The sequence below is a fragment of the Strix aluco genome, chromosome 13 (assembly GCF_031877795.1).
Source record: "Strix aluco isolate bStrAlu1 chromosome 13, bStrAlu1.hap1, whole genome shotgun sequence".
In the NCBI taxonomy this organism is placed as follows: Eukaryota; Metazoa; Chordata; class Aves; order Strigiformes; family Strigidae; genus Strix; species Strix aluco.
The window spans coordinates 17582388-17604218 of record NC_133943.1 but is presented as its reverse complement, the minus strand read 5'-3'; the positions used below and the strand labels follow the sequence as shown (position 1 = coordinate 17604218).

The 21831-nt window shown below is 38.0% G+C and overlaps 1 protein-coding gene across 2 annotated transcripts in view; it reads right to left on the bottom strand.

The window, feature by feature from the left end:
- DOCK2 (dedicator of cytokinesis 2) overlaps nt 1-21831 on the bottom strand; it is a 206740-nt gene that overhangs the window by 130133 nt on the left and 54776 nt on the right. For both annotated transcript variants that reach the window (XM_074838147.1, XM_074838148.1), the window contains 2 exons: nt 10486-10634; nt 517-612 (listed from right to left, as the gene is read on the bottom strand). In XM_074838147.1, the coding sequence (XP_074694248.1) occupies nt 517-612; nt 10486-10634 (245 nt within the window). The remainder of the gene's footprint in view (nt 1-516; nt 613-10485; nt 10635-21831) is intronic.

Below are 21831 nucleotides of genomic sequence, written 5' to 3'. Positions count from 1 at the left end.
TTCCCTGTGCACATAGGGTATCTTCCTCCTCCAGAAACAGAGCCAGGAACAGCAACTGTTCCATAGCAACTCTAACCCACCAAAAAGTAAATCATGTGGAAAAATTGAGAGAAACAGAGCATCCACCAATTCTTTATATAAGCTATTCAGAATAGCTTTTTTTTCCTAGTTTTACAGACATTTCCACTTTAGATTAGTAGATACACTATTTTCGATGTGTTAAAGTGTGCCCTTTATGCAGGTTTGTAAAACATTCTTCTTTTTGCAAACAGCAATTAAATTTAGATTTAGCATTTGGCTTTTTAAAGCATGCACAAATCTCGCAGTATTCACCTACACTTCAAAAGACACTACAGTGACACAGCTGAATGAAAAAAAGAATAAAGCTTTAGACCTCGTATTTTAAATCTAAAAAAGTCCACAAACAAGGACTCCACAAATACTGTATTTGCATTTTTTCAGGATAACTATAAAATTACTTTCAAGGCATTAAAAATACATTAGCATATGACTCACAATTAAAGGATCTTCTCGTCCCATTGTAATAACAGTTCTGTTCACTATGCGTAGTAACTGTACCATTATTTCTTGAATATGATGATAAGTTGATGCCTGTAAACAAAAAAAAAAACAGTTTTGGTATTAAATCCGTATCTCTTGTAGAAGAGAGAAGAAACCAGTTATTTCCATGTTGACAGTTCAAGTTGTATAATATAATCATACTATTGAAAGAACACTAACTCTTGCTCACACTGCTCCTTAGTTTCATCAGTTTCAGTGGAACAATAATTTGAAGTGGCACTGTCCAATTTCAGCCCTATCTATCCCACAACTACTTTTTGTTTCAAATAGTCACTCCCCATCCCTCACTCAAGGGACTTGTGTTATCCCAGTAACTGAGCAGCCTATAACATAATAGCAACACCCTGGCAATACATAACTGAGGCGAATTGTATCATCGTTCACATCTGTCAATGGCCCTCAGGGTGGCCTGGAGCTCAGTAATATTCTTCGGTTGCAGTCACAAAGTATATAATTATTAAGGGAGAAAGTAATCTTCATTTCTCTTTGCAGTTCTTGTGAAGGCACAAACTGAAGTCGGTCTGCTCTTTGGCCCTGGTCAATCTGGCTGGCTGAGAGCGCACTAGAGACCCGCGCCTGTCAGCACCAAGTGTTGAGTGATCTTTGCAGCCCAACGGCAAATATTCACTAACTCACATCAAATGACAAGTACCTCTGGCATGTAGCCTGCAAAAGGATATTTGATTATTTATTTGAAAACACTGAGCAGAGGGGTATAACCTTATATTCAACAGTTTCACTGACCTTACTCTAATCACTAGACAACTTTGGAAAGTGGCCTGCAACAATCAAGGAAAGAAAAAGTCTAAACAAATGTCTAATAGAAATAAAAAAATATTAGGTTACACAAAACAAGGTACCTCTTTAACACCACATGTAGTATGAAAAGAACACCACAATCACAGAAGCCATGGTGATTTCTTAACAGTATTTTAGTGGCTGAGCTCCAACACCACCCCAGGAAAAACTGCTTCTGACTCCGTTTTCCCTCTGAGACATCCAGCATTGTCTCCTTTCTTTCTCCTGTTTTGATTAACCTGGATCAGGCCAGCATGCCTTGAATACAGACCTTCCTCCTATCTAGCCATTTATTTACTATTACCATTTAGTTCTATTGTGTCCTTCAACTATGACACATGTAAGCTTAAATGATCTTCTCATCTGTCACAGCATTTCAAAAGTTACTATATTCTATAAATGAACAATATATTCACAGAACAATTTATTTGTGGTTGTTGTTTTCCTTTTTTAATTTAAATTTCTCTGGTGTGGTCCCACATTTTTAAAAAGACCACACCTGACAGTTGCTGCAGAGAAGACACATTTGTTGGAGTGCTTTCACAATACCGCTTTCTCTTCCATCTCTCCTCTGCTTCCCAATAGGCAAACTTTAAGGTTTATGCCAATCAAATAATATTAAAACAATACAGTGCATTGTCTCTTTCTATTTTAAACGCACTGCAAATAACAGTGAAATTAAAAATAAAAACCTATAGTGCATTGTTGTGGGGCTAGAGATTCATCAGTAGCCCTACAACGAACCATATAAACCTAGTGGTACACTCCTGTTGTGACACATTCCTTGCTAATGCAGACATTCGCAAAACATCCCACACAGCCAAGGCAAAAAAAGCACCATTAAAGGAGAAGCCACATTAAACAAAGTAACTATGACAGATTTTTTTTTTTTGCTGATACTTCGTAATATTCATTTGAAGGTATGCAAAGCTACGTGGTATAACAGTGGCTCCCTTCTGACAATAGTCTCCAAAAGCACTAAAAGTCACAGCATGCACTTTGCAGGCAGTATTTTCTTTTCACCCAGGAAAGATACTATGTGCAAGGAGTGCAACACTTAAATAGCCCCCTGGTTAGAACTCTGTCCATGCAGCCACCATGCCAAATGTCCAGATCAAAACTGGCATCTCAGCTGGAATTGTTATCTGCAGTGCTGCAAGAAATAGCGTATGACTCTATGATTTGGCCTCCATTGCAATTCAAGATATAGTCGTTAATCATAGCTGTTCTTATAATATTGATTACCACTGTAATTTAAAAAAAAAAATAAAAATCAACCGCCAGAAGTTGTAAACTACATAGTAGCACTTTTACACACTTCCCTTGGGCACAGGGAAGTCATTTATTAGTTTGACTTTTTTTAAAATTTAAAGATAAGGGCTCTTATAAGCTAACTTCATATCCTTCCACATTTCAGCATGTGCTATACCATTATTAGCACCAGTTCAGAACATTACATAATGATTTTAACATTTAGCCATGACTTCATCATTAAAGATGAGCTCTATCCTAATTTCACAAGTAGCACATCACACACTTTTCCTGAAAAAAATTACATTATGCTCAGGTATGCAAAGGTTATTTTCTGCTAAGCCTTTGAATTCTCAGAAAAATGTTAGCAAACGATTTAAAATGGTTTCTTTTATGAAACTGAGACTGCCTTTCTTCTTGGTAATATATGAAACAATCAGGCATTCAATACTGACACCGCTAACTTAAAAATAGTTTTCACACATTGCCTATACACAAGATTTCAGCTTTTATTTTAACTAACAGTTTCTAGCTTCAGAAGGCAGTCTAGCAACCCACTGTAACAAGCATTTTCTTAGATCATATTTCACAAGGATTACATATGCTTTTTTAGTGAAACCTGGAAAACCCACAATTTGGCTGCAGTCCATTTGGTTAAACATAAGACTCTTCAGAAGCTAAATTAACAACTTGTACCATATATAAATGCTCCCTTGGAAAACATGAATTGTATTATTCCATTTTGTGGAATATGGTCATCAAAAACATATGCTTGTCTTCACTGTTGAGAGGGATTTGTAGGTAACCAAGCCACAAAACAATCAGAGCTCATAGGTGGTATACAGGTCAGCGGTAGGAAGTTTTCTCACAGAACTCAGATGCCTTCAGAGTCATTGATAGGATGGATGGCACACATTGGTACACAGAAATTAGTTAATAGAAAAGCTAAGTGAAACAATATTTCATTCTCTTTAAAAACATCTGTTCAGGGTAAGAGCAGCTAGTGTTTGATTTAGTTTTCATATTCTATTTAAACTTCTAGAGGGTTGGGACAAAAATTAGAGTAATTGTCTTTTCTCGGAGGCAACCGTGCACTTCAGAATATGACAGAGTGCTCATTTATTTGGATAGTGACCAACTTGGACTAACTGAATGGCTCCTTCAGAACTATAATTTTACATAACCTGTACTTGAGATATCCACTTGGAGATACCTTTTTGGTCAATTCATTTCAGCTGTCCCAGCTGTGCCCCCTCTCAAACTCTTGCCCAACTCTAGTCTACTTCCTGGCATGGGGCAGAGTGAGAAACGGAGAATGCCTTGACACTGTGCAAGCACTGTACAGCAATAACTAAAATTTCATTGGTGTGTTATCAGCATTGTTTTGGTCACAAACCTAAAACACAGCACCATATGGGCTGCCACAAAGAAAATGAACTCTATACCAACCAGATTCAGTATGCTCACTCTTTTATGCATCCAGTTCTTTAACTTTGTGTTCCCCCTTTGACATACATACAAAAAAAGAGTACACATAAAAGGTTAAAGATTTTTTTCTTTTTAAATCACGTAGCTCATAATCATGCATTGTTCTGACTGAAAATTGTCTGCAAAAGAACAAGGTAACTAGCCCTAAAAGAACATGCAGGTTCCCTGACTAAATTCCTTAGAAATTCTATTTTGCTAAAGTCTTAAGATCTGCCATAAGTTAGGCAAACGATTTACAAATTTCTGTACAACTCTAAAATGCTTCCAGACTTGTTTGTTAATGTAATCAGCAGCTTAAAATGCAGCTGCTGCCAATTACTGTGTGCACAGAACAGGAAAAGATTATACATCTCACTTCCACTTGTAGTCTCAACCAAGTTTTTATTTTAGAGTCCAAAAGAAAGAGTTTACCATTACATTTAATTGTGTCAGCACTATAAACAAAAACTTGTTCTGATACAGTAAATATTGAACTACAGGACATATGTCAGATTAGAGACAAAGTCATTTTAGGAAGGGCCATCAGATAGCATGTGTCCGAGTTGTTGTAAAGGGAGAAAAGGGAAGCAGTTTTAATTAAAACAGAAACAAAAAGTCACCAATTTCACCATGACCTTTGTCAACAACTTGCAGTTCTGAGCTCTAACTGTATTTCACAGGTGTTGAAAGCACACAGTGTGAAGCTGTGAAGCTAATTTAGACATGATTCACTCCAAACAATGTCATCTATGTCCAAAAGTTGTTTGTCTGTAGAAGCAATTTAAAACAAAATATAAGCATCTTATCCAGATGCATAACAATGACTGTCTATTCATAAAAATAAAGTCCTTAAGATAAACCACCATTCTTAACAAGGTACTTGCTACCTGCAGAACCCAGCACCTAGACGGCAGCTGAAGGAACAGTGTTTGAACACAAGGATCTGATGATTCACATGTTCCCACTGGCCAAACAACATAGGACAAAACAGTAGAGCGGAGCTGCTAATATCACAATAACTTTTCCTTTGACAAAGAAAATACATTCTTCAAAAATTCTGTAACAACTTCAATGATCACCTCACAATATAAATTTTGACCACACAAAACACAGAACTACTGCTACTTCTTTTCTGTCCTTTGAGTAAATTCTACTTCTGCTGATTTTCACAAAATAAATTCAATGCAAAAATATCAAAGTTAAGTTTACAAAAAGTTTAAAACACTAATCCAAAACCAGACTTCTCTATTGAGATGGAAAAATGGAAGAAATACGGACAAGATGTTGGTGTTTTCAAGACAAAGCTTACAATTAATATTGTAAAGTGAGTCTGCCACAAACACCCGAAGGTTTCTCCCCCAGCAGGTCAAATCATCCATTTTCTTAGAAAGATACTAAGAGATACAGGAAAGGAATTGTTCAATAGAAAATTGTATTAATCCTAAGGTTCAAGTGCAATCCCATAAGAACTGATATGGTTAATTACCAAAACGATTCTCTATATCTAGATCACCCTGAATGAAGGCATTCTGAAGGAGACCACCTCAATAGTAGTATCATCATAATCTAGTGAACCATTTCCATTTGCCTGTACAAGTATGGGATACTAAGTATATCCCATTGCAAGTCACAACTGTATATCCTTGAGACAAGATTTCTCACTTCAGCTGGAAAGTAAACATCTATGTTGCACTCAAGAGAAATCTGCACTGTCTCTTAAAGACAAGTTACTGTCTGATGCCTTAGATACTGCTGTATTGAAGGTGTTACCTTACTTTGGTCTTTATTTCTCCTTCAGATAAGTCATCTCAAAAGCAGATTTTTAGTACTAAGTCAGGACCAGTGTTTAGCATAGCTAAAAAAATGAGACCATGACCTATGGATTCTGTCAAGGAAAGAAACTACTCATGCTAGTCACGCATTTGCTGTTGTAGTTAAAAAAACCCAGTCTTTATTTAATGACATATACCTTAACATATCCATGTTGTCTCTGATCAGCAATTGTATTGCCAGAAGGCATGCCAGGGTATGTATTTTTCTCAACAGAAACATCTGGTTCTTCTGTTGATATCCCAACTATTCTACAATGTTTCTTATACTCATGAATACGATGCCTCCAGAGGAGTTTATTATGCTGATAGCACTACTGGATTTAAACCTACTTACTCCAAGGGACTTTTCTCCTTATATTAGAATTTAATGAGTATTTATTGCAAAAGCAATCTGTAATTAATTGCCACCCAAACACCTCATAGACGATCTCCAGTTTACAAGTTACCTTCCTTAAAAAAAGCTACTGAAGAAATGCCACTTGCTTCAAACAAATGTGAATGGCAGGGCAGGGTGGGGGGGGGGGGGGGGGGGCGCGGGGGGAGGGGGATTTCAAATGTGTTGTAAATTCTCAGCAATTTTCATGACATAATGGGTTACATGTTGCCTAAAAAGCCATCGTTTGTCATAATGCAAAAAGCTTTACTTGGCTACCTCCTTCAACAGGAATAAAAGCACAAAATGCATGACATGCTTTCAATCCACATCATTCTATACAAATTACATAAATTTAATTGGACTGTTGAAAGACTGAAGTCCAAACCTGTGAAGAGTACAATCACCCATTAAACCTCTGGTTTCCAGCTGTGTTTCAACATACACATCATACTGATCAGGGAAAAAAAAAAAAACTAACAAAAAAAATCCTGTTATTGAAGATAATGTTCTCCACAATGATAAAAAGCATTTAATTTTAAACACAGCTAAACATTTGCGTAATATCCAGGGAGAATATCTGAAGGAAAAAAAGAGCTTCTGAAAAGCTCTCAGCAGCACCACAGTAACCAAGTATTTTTCAACTAAAATGTTCCCATATGAAATTTTAAGTATTTGTCTATTTTTTTTTAAGTCCTTAAGGCATATATACATTAATGCATTCCCAGAACTGTGCAAAACCAGGACTTACAAACTTCTCAAACATGGAATTTATTGAAACAAACACTTTTTTCCATCATCTTGGCACTTCATTTACACCTTATTACTATAGACACTTCTAGAGGACATGCATCAGTTCAGGTATAGGTCATCTTCCATTCCTCAAGCTTTATGTTTTTACTAATATTGAGGAATAATAAAAAAAAAGAATAATCTGTACTTCAAAATGTTTTTTTCCCCCCAGATGGAAACTTGCAAGCATTTCCAAAAGTGAACAAAAGTATTTATTAGCAAGAATTCTACTTTTGTGCCAACAGTCACACTTCAAATATGAATAAGGTTGATAGGGTGTTTCTCTTTAGAAACAGTAATTTGAGAAATAAATAAAATGAGACACCTTCTAAAAAAGCCGACATCTTCAAATGTTTCTTCTCTGGAAAACAGCCCATCATGTTTCTACACGATTCTGGGTATGTCAGTTCCTACTCTTGGAAACTGGACAAGTTACAATCTACAAAATAGTTGTCAGACTGCATGGGGCTACATATAAGTATACCAAGCAACAAGAATTTGACTACTTCTGCGTACGTTCTCACTCATGCAAACACAGGTTACAAACCTGTACTTTCAGTCGGCACTGACGAGTCTTTGACCTGTCAGCTACTGCTGCTATAGACAGTAACTGTTATAATAAACTTAAATTACGTGGCACACATGCAGAAAGTATTAATCCATCTTGTTTTACCACTGCATTTCACCTTTTCAAGTATACAGTAACGAAAGAGGGCCAATGGCATCCTGGCTTGCATCAGAAATAGCGTGGCCAGCAGGGACAGGGAAGTGATCTTACCCCTGTACTCGGCACTGGTGAGGCCGCACCTCGATTACTGTGTTCAGTTTTGGGCCCCTCACTACAAAAAGGACATTGAATTACTCGACCGTGTCCAGAGAAGGGCAACGAAGCTGGTGAAGGGTCTGGAGCACAGGTCATACGAGGAGCGGCTGAGGGAACTGGGGGGGTTTAGTCTGGAGAAGAGGAGGCTGAGGGGAGACCTCATGGCCCTCTACAGCTACCTGAAAGGAGGTTGCAGAGAGCTGGGGATGAGTCTCTTTAACCAAGTAACAAGTGATAGGACAAGAGGGCATGGCCTCAAGTTGCGCCAGGGAAGGTTTAGACTAGATGTCAGGAAGTATTTCTTTACAGAACGGGTTATTAGGCAGTGGAATGGATTGCCCAGGGAGGTGGTGGAGTCCCCATCCCTGGAGGTGTTTAAGAGTAGGGTCGATATAGCGCTGGGTGATATGGTGTAGATGGGAACTGGCAGTGCTAGGTTAATGGTTGGACTAGATGATCTTCAAGGTCCTTTCCAACCTAGTTGATTCTGTGATTCTGTGAAACTGGTTTACTTTACATTATCGCCCTATAAACTTATAACTTCACTCTGCCCTATCATGCTTTCACCATTTCTCCTATGAATTCCATTTGAAATTCAAATGTTCAATACCTTTTAAGTATCACCTTGTATCGACCCTCCTGAAGTGCTTATGCCTAAAACAATGAGAAAAATAGCTCATAATACCCATTAAAACATTGCCCTGTGCAGTCAAGCCTCTTCAGTTCCACACTCAAAGATTTTTATGAAACTAAGCAACATGCTAGTAATGATCTCATTACTAGAAAATAATCCAAGAAGCCATAGTGAAAAGTTACTAAAATAACAACTTGCCTTCATCCAACACCTGCAAAGTTTGAACACCTGTATCAGAAAACTATAGCTCAGGAGAAATCAGCACATACTCACAGGAGAAATTACAACTTTCCTAATCTAATTTATTATGAGGTTTTCTCAGAATAACTTCCTCAAATTATTGTGAAACTTCATTGAATAACTTACTCCTCGTTAAAAAACAAGGGACTAAAAAGTCAATTCAATATTCTCTCAAATGGAGAACAACAACTACCCAGATCACAATATCTACAGTGCTCAAAAACTTCAGGAGCCAAGAAAGAAACTACAAACTCAAAATGAAGTATAGTTAAGAGTAACCTGTTTTACACAGACATTGCTGAAAGCAGAAACCATAAGTTACAACATCTGTACACTGAAGAACATTTATTTCAGAAACTACAAAGGTTTTAATAAAAGATAGAAGATTAAATATGAAGATTATTTTGAATACTTAGAATAATCATAGAATCACAGAACGGTTTGGGTTGGAAGGGACCTTAAAGATCACCTAGTTCCAACCCCTCTACCATGGGCAGGGACACCTTCCACTAGCCCAGGTTGCTCAAAGCCCCGTCCAACCTGGCCTTGAACACTGTCAGGGAGGGGGCAGCCACAGCTTCTCTGGGCAACCTGTGCCAGGGCCTCACCACCCTCACAGGAGAGAATTTCTTCCTTATATCTAATCTAAATCTCCCCTCTTTCAGTTTAAAACTGTTACCCCTCATCCTATCCCCACACTCCCTGATAAAGGTCCCTCCCCACCTTTCCTGTAGCCCCTTTAATCACTAGCAGGCCACTCTAAGGTCTCCCCGGAGCCTTCTCTTCTCCAGGCTGAACACCCCCAACTCTCTCAGCCTGTCCTCACAGGGGAGGTGCTCCAGCCCCTGATCACCTCGTGGCCTCCTCTGGAACCACTTGAGCAGGTCCGTGTCCTTCTGCTGTTGGTGCCCCCAGAGCTGGACACACACTGCAGGGGGGTCTCACAAGAGCAGACTAGAGGGGGAGAATCCCCTCCCTCACCCTGCTGGCCACACTGCTCTTGATGCAGCCCAGAACACGGTTGGCTTTCTGGGCTGCAAGCGCACATTATCAGCTCATGTCCAGCTTTTCACCCACCAGTAACCCCAAGTCATTCTCCACAAGGCTGTTCTCAACCCCTTCATCCCCCAGCCTGTATTGATACTGGGGGTTGCCCTGACCCAAGCTCAGGACCTTGCACTTGGCCTTGTTGAACCTGATGAGCTTCACATAGGCCCACCTCTTGAGGTTGTCCAGGTCCCTCTGTACTGCACCCAGTCCCCCAGGCATGTCAATGACACTACTCAGCTTGGTGTCACCAATACCATCAATACTCAGCTTGGTGATATAATATCCTAATTCATTTCAGTATATATTCCATTGATCTCTACCAGTCAAAACTAAAAGTGCCTAAACCTCTGCTAGGAAAAAACACAGCAGCCTCACTACTTTTAATAATACTATGGTGATTTACAGCAGCTGACTAAAGAACATAAAATTGAGTAATAAAAAAAGATAGCATAGATTTTAGTACTTCATGTTTAATACCTCAACTGCCCTTTAACTTAAGTTTATGAAAAATAGGAGAAAAGTTCAATTTGCCACTGACTTGTATTAAAAATTTAACTGAGATTCATTAGCATCAATAATTTACTACCTAATCAGCTCAGGCTTACAACAGACTTGGGCCATCTACATCATCATCAGTACTTACAGGGTCTTGGCAGCTCAGAACCTCCAGAATGCTATTGAGTAATTCAACACAGTACTTCTTCTCTTGGACCTGGAGCTGCTGATCTTCCTTCTGTTCCAATAATTCCTTCAGCTCTTTTGTAATCACAGGAAGCAGAATGTCCCTGCATTCTAAAAGAAAGCAAATTATCTTAAGAACAAATCTAAATCAAGTGCAAATAAACCCTCCTTCAAAGAGTGAAACACCATATGCTTTAGCAGCTACAGTCCCTTCCAATGTGGAGTTGTTGATTTTCCAATCACGCCTCAGGGATACTCAAACCTGTGTGGTATTTCTGTATATCAACAGTACTTCTCATATGAAAAACACAACTTCCTCATAAAAATAATTTGCTTCAATTAAATTCTGAAGGCTGTTTAGCTTGACCCAAACACTTTTGGACTAATTACTCTCACTTTACGTACAAAGCACCTGGAAATAAGCTATGTTTAAGTAGTGATAGGGTTTTAATGTAAGAAAAATATAGTCATTAAATCATTCTTTCTGAAAATAAGACACAAACAGCAACAGAATTGTTCTACGTGCACCATTTTGAAACATACCTCTAAGAATACAACAAAAGAATGCAGTCAAGGAAAAGACTAGTGAAAGGCCTATCAAGCCTATGAGAGCAAGAGCTGTGCAGACATTCATCCTTACTTAAATCTAAGGAAGCTGACACAAACAAGTTTTATGTTGATGTCACTTCTACATTGACTTTTTAAGAGAGGTGCTTATAGGAAGTGCTGGAATGGCAACATGCACAAATTGGAAATAACTTCAATGAAGGCAGTATCTATCTAGGAAAAAAGATACAAAAGATTTTATTTTTTTTCTCATTTAATTGATACATGCCACTGAGTGATTTAAGTAGGAACTTACTTGTACAGTGCTATGTAATTAAAGAGAGTACAGCACAACAGCGTGAATAACGCTGAGCAGATGCTTCAAAGATTTGTTATATTTATGAAAATAACCTGGGAAGACAACAGAGCTAGATGTAGCTTCAAAGGTTCCACCTCTGAACAAAATTTGTATAGAACTACAGAACCATTCTAATCACAGACAGTGAGCTGAAGCTCTTACTCATTTACACTCAACTGATTTCTTATTGCTTAAAATTCTTGTCTTAACTATTTGAAAACATATTTATTGGATATTATTTTCTATCAATACCACATATCACAGTTTCTCAAAAAATTATAGAAGAAAACTAGAAAAGTTCTTAATTACTGCAAACAAAAATTAAAATGTGGGTTTTTTTATTTTTTCTTTTAAGATTTATTTAGAACACCTTTACATGGACATACAGCATACTCACTGATAAACAAGTGGAGTGTGAGATGTGGTGCAACTGTATCCAATGTGATTTAAAACAAGCCAGGGGTTCAGAATCCCCCAATAACAAGGGTGCTAGTACAGGAAAAACAGGAGGGAAAGAAAGAACAGAGGAAAAGAATGGGAAGTAGATTATAAATTTCTGAATTTTGCAGATGAAGCAACAGCAGCTATACGTGCAGATTATTCTTATTTCAAGTAACAGCTCCAAGGCATATAAAGCCAGGAGCTTTTAATCACATCTAAAGGGCATCATAATTTCTTGCCTCAGAAAGTACCTCTACTCTTGATAATGCCACAACATGAATAAAAAGCTGTTTAGCTGATTTTCTATAACCCCTTGTTTCAAGCTACAAGAGCAATCTTACTCAACGTCTAAATTACAAACTCACTAGTAATACAGAAGTTAAAGAACACAAGACCTCTTCAAAGACCAGCATAAAAGGAAATTTCACACAGCTTACAGTTCATTTATGTGACCAATTCTGCACATAGACAAGCTTCCTGCACTTAACGCAGGTCACAGACTACCCCTCTGATTCAGAAACCAAATAGCTGCACTTATAAAGCACTTAGAGCATAGTAGCAGGGCATACTAACACACCTAAAACACATCAGTGTGGATTTGTGTCCATGGAGACAGAGGAAAACTCCCCCCCAAAAGTCATCAATACTGATAGATTTGTAGTCACCAGCTGTAGACATCCAACAGTACTGGTTTCTCAAACTGAGATGTAATTTCATAATTATCAAACTGTTTCTTGATTGGCTCATAGGAACCACTTCTAATAACTAACTACAAACACAACAAATACAGTGCCATTAGATTCTTGACCAAAAACTAAACCAAAGAACCATTATTAGCAACGTTAGAAGTTATATGCAATGTTTAAAACTTGCTGAAATGTGATAATGCACTTTTTTTTTTTTTTTTTACCAAAAAGGGTTTATTTGTTTGTTGCAAAAGAAAAATTCAGATGGGACTGCAATGGATTTTCAGTCTGTTACTGAAAGTTGGCATGCATTTAACAGATTTTCAAGTGGATCAGACAGAAAAAAAAATTAAAAATGGACCTACAACTGAAACAGTTGTGAAGACAGTCAACCAGTGGAATGAACAGGTTACCCAGTTTCTGGCTTTGGAGGTTTTCAACACCTAACCAGAACAAGCCCAGGACAACTTGATCTGACCTCACAGTTGACTCCAATTTGAGTGGGAGGCTGGACTAGACACATTCTCAGGTTCTTTCCAACTTGAACTATGAGCCTTTACTGCAAAAACTGCTGATTAATGGTACCATAGCAGTAACTTGGTGGACTGCAAATGACCTCTCGCTATTCCTCTTCTGATAACAAGTGCCAGCACACAGCCAGAAACTTACAGCAGATTGCTAGATCTGGAATCTTTGGAAAATGAATGGAGACTATCAGAAAATTAGGAACAAAGATACATCTCTACATATGTACTTATATACATAAATCATGACATTTTTACAGCTTGTCATTTTTTTCATCCGTAAACTCAAACAAAAAGGTTTCCTATACCAGAAGAGATGACATCAAAATCATGACTCTAAAGACAGATGGGAGAAACCTATTTCTTGCCAATTCAGTCCATAGCACTTGCACAGCATCTGTGAAGATGCAAAAAAACCTGCTTCACATATAATTAACCTGTATGAAAATACACATGCAGCAAGCACTGAGGGACACCAAAAATTCAATTTCTCTTTCCTGATACCCACTCTGCCTCATCCCTGGCTTCCTCTTCAGATTCTCTAACTGCATGCAAGGTATGCTGAAGGAATGATTCATCACAAGCTAAATGCCTCACCTTTCCTATAGCACTGTGGTTCTAATACACTAACCCAAATGAGAGGCAATAAACCTCATCTGCATACAGTATCGCTGTACATACTTGTCTGCATCTGTATCTACTTCTACACTTGGCAGCATTTTCGTCACAAGTTCTCTGCTCTAAATCTGTGTACAAACTCCACTTTTTATAAGGATGCCTAACTATTATAACTATTCTGCAATAGACACAGTAACAGCTACAATTAATACAACGTGAAGATGGACATATTTAAACAAACACATTCAACCTTTAATTAATCTGCAGTCACATGTGATAGGAATACAGATACCAAATAAACAGCATGTAAGAAATTTAGCTGGCAACTCTCTTCTCATAGCTACCATTCCTCAAAATGGTGACTTAAAAATATTTCCACTTCAAAAAAAATCAGCAGCGACTGCTATACTAGCAGGCCTGTTCATAACAGCGAAATTCAAAGCCATATCAAATTACATGACATCTCAGCCACTTTTCACCACTCAAAGAGGATGGAACGTTATATGCACATATCAGTTTTGCAACTGCCAGGATAAACATACTTATTGCCTCCACTCCTCCAAAATAATATCCAGCTCAGTTTTTAAGCCATTAAGACCTTCCTTGAAATGTCTGACAGTGAGAAAATATAAAAATTCTCTTTGGGTAGCTTTTAAAGTTACTGAATAATAAATCATAATAAAGATCTATACTTAATGAATTTTATTTCTAAAGTAAATTAAGAGACTAGACTGAACAAATTCACTGATCAAGGGGAAGCCTGTATTTTAGCTAAAGTACATGTTAAATTTGTACTCCTACAGAAAAAAGCTAGGATTTCAAAGTAGGTATTATATCAGTCACTAAATTACATCTGACTTCACATGCCAGTGATATCCATTTGACCAATTATCAGGAAGTGTAGAGATCACCATGAGTTACAAGTTCCACTGGACACCTTAAAGAGGAGAGCAAGTAAACTTCATTGAATTTAAAATTCCTCCACACCAGGGTTTCAGAGGCCGTTTAAAATGCCCGCTGTTGTCTATAACTCATTTAAAAACCACATACACATGTATTTTGGTAAAAAAATGAGTCTTTGACATAATTCTTGTTCTGCATAAAGCCATTCCATACTTCCCAAACATTAACAAAGGAGGGCTTTTTGCATAGACAAAATTTTCCTGTTGTACTGAGACAGCTGAGGCAGAAGGTACAATTGATTTCCTCCAATTTTAAGAGCTAAGTACTCTATAAGCTTCATTAGTCCCAGTTGTACTTTGCGTTATAAATTAAAATTTGATCCATACTTGATACATACAGAATCTATTAAAAGGATATGCAACTGATCAATTATTTACAGTGCATTTGCAGATGTGAACAATGTTGAAGTGTCAAGCTACAGAGAAATTCAAAGGCCATTTAACTAGCCTTAGCTATATTATTTCCTTTAAAAAAAGACCTACCAAACAAAACAAACCTGCAATTGTGATTAATGGAAAAATTGTTCAATGTATTTTTATAAGCAAATTTTATTTTTAGTGTTAATTATATTGGTTTAGATTAAAACTATATGACTGTATTTTGTGATCTGCTGCTAAACTCAGCTTGTTAAGGCAATACAGGAATATTACTTCATTTTGTGTGTACTAAACAATGCAGGTAATGTACTTCTAGAACATTATTCATAAACAGAAGACAATAGTGTGGTGGTGCAATCCTTACCCCCGTCCCCCGCCCCTCTTTGTTGGGCTGCTTGGTGCTAGGTGCGATTCCACCCACATCCCCCGAGCTATACACCAGTCTGTGGAGATAAGGACTGACAATGTTAACGAGCCTGGCTCCTGCCCCTCCCGATTGCTCGGAAATGGTTAAAATGGCCCATCAACTCCTAAGGGCCTGGCACACCTGTGCCTGGGATGTGGTCAAATGGGAACAATAACAGAGTCGCACATTAATCAAATTCTTTTGTAACTGCTGGAAGGCACCAGAAGGCATTTGACAAAAGTCAATTATCTTGGACCCTATAAATGGCGACCACCAGGGAGACCCTTTGAGCTCTCCTGGATCGCAGTGGGCCTGTGACCAGCATCTCCCCTGAGCTGGGACGCCTCTCAGGTACCAAACCCTTAAGGTGTCGTCTGCTCCAGACGGAAGGCCAGGGCGAAGTCCCCCGCTTGAGTCTCAATTATCGCCCGTTGAGGAATGCCAAGGCATTGTGAGTATTTGCTCTAAACTCAAGAGGGAAATTTTCTTTGAGCTAGCTTCTCTTTACTCTGTGTGTGTGTGTGTGTGTGTGTGTGTGGGTACGTACCCTTGTTTCTGTGTGTGTATGTCTGTTCTGTGTTCATTCCACTGAATCCAAACACCTTTGTTTCTGTATGTTTGTCCATTTTGTTATGTGCATGCATGTATATATGTATATATAGGTACCGTTAAGTAAGTTAGTGTGAATCTTGTCATTTTAGAATCTGAATAAGTCGCTTTTCTTTCTTTTAGTATTTCTGAATTATTTTATAATAACAAATTGCTGTTAGTTATTAATAAACCTAGATTTCTTACTAAATATTGCCGTGTCAATACTTTCATCCGCGACAAATAGTCTTACAAAAGGAAAATTAACTAGGTTTTACAAGATCCCTACCAGTTAAAGTCATCCCAACACAATTCCAAGATGTTCTGATGAACCACGTACAATCAAAGGAACTGAAAAAGACTAGCATTTATAGCAAACAAGCCCTGGTCTCAGTCTGAGCCTGCAGCTGGCCTAGTATTAGCATAAACCTGTAGTCATGCCTTCTCATCTTTAAAAACCCTGTTAAAACCATTTCACTTGAACATTATACAAAATACAAAATCCCTCTATTATCCTGGGACAAATAAAAGTTTATTTAATGGTTGTATAAATTCCAGATTATAATATTAAGGTATCATTGCATAAGTTAAGTAAGCAAAATGAGCAAAGTGCTCATTTAGGCATCAACAACTCATTGGCTAGGGAAAAGGCAAAAAAATTAACAAAATCATGCAAGACAGTAATTGAGAAAAAAAATATCCAAAGTAAAATTTTCTTTTGTAGTATATGATGATCTAGACTCATTACTGAGTGCATCCTCAGTAAGCCTGCAGATGACACCAAGCTGGGGAGGAGTGTTGATCTGCTTGAGGGAAGGCTCTACAGAGGAATTTGGACAGGCTGGATCAACAGACTGAGGCCAACTGTATGAGGTTCAACAAGGCTCAGTGCTGGGTCCTGCACTTGGGTCACAACAACCCCCTGCAACACTACAGGTTTGGGGCAGAGTGGCTGGAGAGCTGCACAGGTAAAAGGACCTGGGGGTGTTGGTCAACAGCCGGCTGAATATGAGCCAGCAGTGTGGCCAGGTGGCCAAGAAGGCCAATAGCACCCTGGCTTGTATCAGAAATAGTGTGGCCAGCAGGACTAGGGAAGTGATTGTCCCCTATACTCCGCACTGGAGAGGCCACACCTCAAATACTGTGTTCAGTTTTGGGCCCCTCACTACAAGAAAGATATTGAGGAGCTGGAGTGTGTCCAAAGAAAGGCAACAAAGCTGGTGAAGGGTCTAGAGCATGAGTCATGGGGAATGGCTGAGGGAACTGGGGTTGTTTACCCTGGAGAAAAGAAGGCTGAAGGGAGACCTTATCACTCTCTACAACTACCTGAAAGGAGGTTGTAGTGAGGTAGGGGTCAGTCTCTTCTCCTAAGTAGCAAGTGAGGAAAGGAGAAGAAACTGCCTCAAGGGCTATCATGCACTGGAAGAGGCTGCCCAGGGAAGCTGTTGAGTCACCATCCACAAAGGTATTTAAAAGATGGGGAGATGTGGTGCTTAAGGACATGGTTTAGTGGTGGACTCGGCAGTGTTAGGTTTATGGTTGGACTCAGTCTTAAGGTCTTTTCCAACCAAAATGATTCTATAATTCTATGATTAAGCAATCCACATCATCATCATCCTCCCCGCCCCCACCCCCCCAACATTTGGGAGAGACACATGGCAGGGGGTGGGGGGGCAGATGTCTAAGTACTAGCTGCTTTTTTGCTTGATAAATGATGTGATAACATTGCCAAAGACAGATATACTCCTTCTTAATGTTCAAACCCATGAAAAAAAAAAACACAACTGTTCTGACTGGCTTTTCTTCTAAAAGCCAGAATAAAACATGTGCTGCCCCAAACTGTATTTGAACACATAAAACATCAACATACAGCTTGAGCATCTTGCATTTATTTCATCGAGGTCTGTCAAAATACATACTGTTCTTATCAACCCCAAATTCCAACACACTTCTCAGAGAGAAGTTCCCTGGTAACACCTTCCTGAATAAGGACAGGTAGATTCATTCTCATAAAACATTAAGTAGTTACATGTTTTTGCTTTTGGGTTTAGTTGTTTTGGTTTTTTTTTTTTTTCACACCTCTATTCACCCTGTTCTCCTTCAGAAGATATTTAATGATTTCTTCTGTACCAGGTAAGTGAAATTCAAACTGTAAGTCATTAATGCAATAATGTCATTAAAAAAGACATTTGGGTCTCCTTCAGCAAAAATCACACACGGGCTTCATTCCTGACTGCCTCATATGTGCAGCCAAAATGGTAATAAAGATTTAACACCAATTTTGTCTCCCTTAGGAAACACTACTCTCGATTCCCTGGCATGCCTGTAGTCATATCCATCTGTTAGGATGGCTTCATGCCCACTTAAAAACTGGCATGCCAATTTAGTAAGGACATAGGTGTCATCTGAATACAGATTTAGAGCAAAGCCTTAAAAATAAAATCAGTGAGCAACATTCTTTCAACAAGGAGAGACTTCTGATGGCAATCAGTGCTCAGTTAAAGCACCATGCTTCTTCACAAAGGACATCTTTATCAAAATTCTTCCTTCTTCGTTATTTGCCATTTAACTCTTTGCTCAGAGCCCAAAAGTCATTAATTTAAAATTGTTTCTATTTTATTTTTTCCTAAATCTAAATTTAAATGTCACAGTTTAGATAAGAGCCACAGAAAGGGAAGGTACCACAGGTCACCTACAGACTCTGACAGCACTGTAAGATGCAAATTCTTTTTGTCTCCTGGAAGCTACTACTAACATTGGAAGGAGCAACACAGTGGTTAATCCTGTGAAGCCAGCACACAACACTGCTGCTGACCATTCAAAGCAAGTAAGGTTAGATACAGAATAGGTACAGAATTAACAGCCGCAGCACACCGATGCGACCAAGCATGACACTGCAGAATGCATCTACGTCCCAACTTCAAGGCGTATCTTCAAGTTCCTCCACTCCTCACAGGAGCTGAGTAATGGCATGTATTTGAAGCAGCCAGAGCAAAATCTAACACTACCATTGCTGTAGCCAAAACAACACTTTAAGTGTTCAGTGCTTTTTCCAGCTTGCAATCATTATAGTCTGCCAGCCTGCCATGAATACTTGTCAGCATATCCTCTCTGGCAGATTTAAAAATTTACCTTGTGTTTGGATTATGGAATATCAATGAATTCCAACTTGCATGTTTCCACAATTCATTTCACTGATACACACAATTTTGCTAAACTAACAGCTTCATCTCAACTTCTGTAATACGTCTTTGTTCTCTTTTCTTCTTAAAGTAGTTGTAAACACAGAGTTTTTACACATACATTTAGTTCACTATCAAAACTAGTTCACCTAACTTGATTCAGATTTCCCTCCACATATTTTTTGAAAAATCTTGATAATAACTAAAAAAACTGCCACAATGGGTCAAGTCTAACAAAAAGTTACCAGTAGCATGTCACCTACTCCTCCATAAACAGAAGAAAGTAATGGCTTTAATCTACATGTGTTCATCACAAATGTATGCAGGTAAATACCTACAGATATGCATATGCCATCCTTATCCATATCAAAATACTGTAGGAATAGAGCTGGCAAAAATACATACAGGATTTGAAGTGATGCTTTAAAGGTACCCCTAAAAACACTACTGCATATTATAAAAGGAGGAAGGGGAAAAAAGAAACAAAAACTTACCCTCAGAAGTATGCTTCTTAAACGAATCTTTTCAAAGCTACGTACAAACTTCAAGAAAGAATCCACAGGAAAGATTTTTGTGTTTGAATAGAGAATCATTTTAAAGGAATTGTGACTATTTTCAATTTTTTCCCAGTAGCTAAAAATAGGAGAGTCAAATGCATTAACAATCTCCTATGTCCAAACATTTTAAAACATTGAGAAGTGTTGAAAACAATGCAGGAAAACAATCACAGAAAATGAAAAATAAAACTTTGGCTTTATAACTCGTATCAGTAAGAATACAACCTAAGATTACAAGAACAGTTAAAATCAGTATCTGTAGCTCAATTCCACTAATAATAATTGAACTGAAAGATGCTTAATCAGAAATTAGTGGTCCTTCTACTTTTTTTAAAACACTTTTCTTAACAGTCCTGAAGGTAGAAACAATACACTTGATTCTAAATCTTTAATTGGGTTACGTAGAAGAGAGAACAGACTTGATGCTGATTACACACCACTATTTTAACTCTAAAATTTTTCTTAGTTGACCCTGACTTGCACATATCTGAAATCACAACACAGACCTAGAGCTGGATCTTTAAAATATTAAAAAAAAAAAAAAGAAAAATCAAATGTTATATTCCTTGTGAAACACAGGCATTATACAACACAAGCTTGCATTTCCTGACAGATCATTGCCCACATAATAAATTCAAACCTTTAGAAAGGGGAATTCCAAAGAACATGAAAGTACAAGTCACTATCTTCCTGTTTTTTTCAGATAGAAAAGTTCATTAGTCTAGAAGGACAATCTTAGATTGCTGAGGCTCTACTGCACAAAAACAGAACATTACCAAACCCACTTGAATTCACTTGATGCTATTTACAGTTCACCTATTGCATTCTATTTTATTGGTTCCACTTAAATTTAATATTACAGTATTTAAGATCGGAATTTAATTGAAAAGATGCCATAGTTTAACCTGCATATATTTAAGAACACACACACAATATCCATAGCACAGGACCAACCTATTGACAGTTTTTTCTCAGCTGCACCTCAAAAATTTGGGACACATTTATATGTGCACTACTCAAGGAATAAATCTCAGATCTGGCCCAAATCTTTGGTCTTCTAGATCATCAACACATGAACTACCAATACTTTTCAAGCAGTGAAATGAAAGAATCAGAGTATTTCACAGGTAAAACTCAGTAGTGCACACATGAGTGTTAGGAAATCAGTTTAATTATGGGTGCATGCAAGTACCTATCCTGTTTAAACAATAGTACAATAGAAAGACTTCCTCAGTTAAGGAAAAAAAATTACTAGTCTCAGCATTTCTTCTGGCATCTGGCAAATTAACCCCTACTGCTAACATATGTCTCTTGCTGAGGTTCTTCCAAAATCAGCAAGCGGTTTGCATATGCTGAACATGCAGTAGCTATGTCTACAGCCACAGTGAGCAGAGGACCTGGATTTTGAGCCAAGAGACTGAAACTCTATTCCCACCCCTGCCAGTGACCATCTGTGTGACCTACTTAGAGTTTATGTTCTTTGGAGCAGATCTCTGCTACAGCACAAACTCCCCATCAGGAGTGGACCTCTAGAGGATACAGTCAAAAGCAGCAGTGTGAATACGTACACATTTTATATTCATTTCACACCAATATAACCCAATTCTCCCAAGGCTAACTGATTTACAAATTTCAGCATAATGTCAGTGAATATTCCATGATCAGCTTAAAATAAATATCTAGCTCCAAATACTATAAGCTCAGAAACACTTACTACAATAAAAATTGTGTGTAATTTGTGAACAGATAAGTCTTAATTTGGTGATCTCTCAAAAATTGAGAGATGGTCAGGGAATTCTGGCAATAGGTTGCATTAAAAAAAGTGATGCATCAAAAGTAGTTTTACACAGCAATGAAGCATTTCTATTGAAACTTTTCTTTGGTAGGTCCAATAGAGAAATTCACAAGAGGGAGAGAATAATCCATTACATCCCACTATACAAAGGGAAAGATATATGATGGGAGACAGTTTCTTACATCATAAATGAGACTCTGCAATCCTATTAGGGGTGCTTATACAGGACAAGACAACCATTTGTTTCCCTCTGATATTTTGAAATAA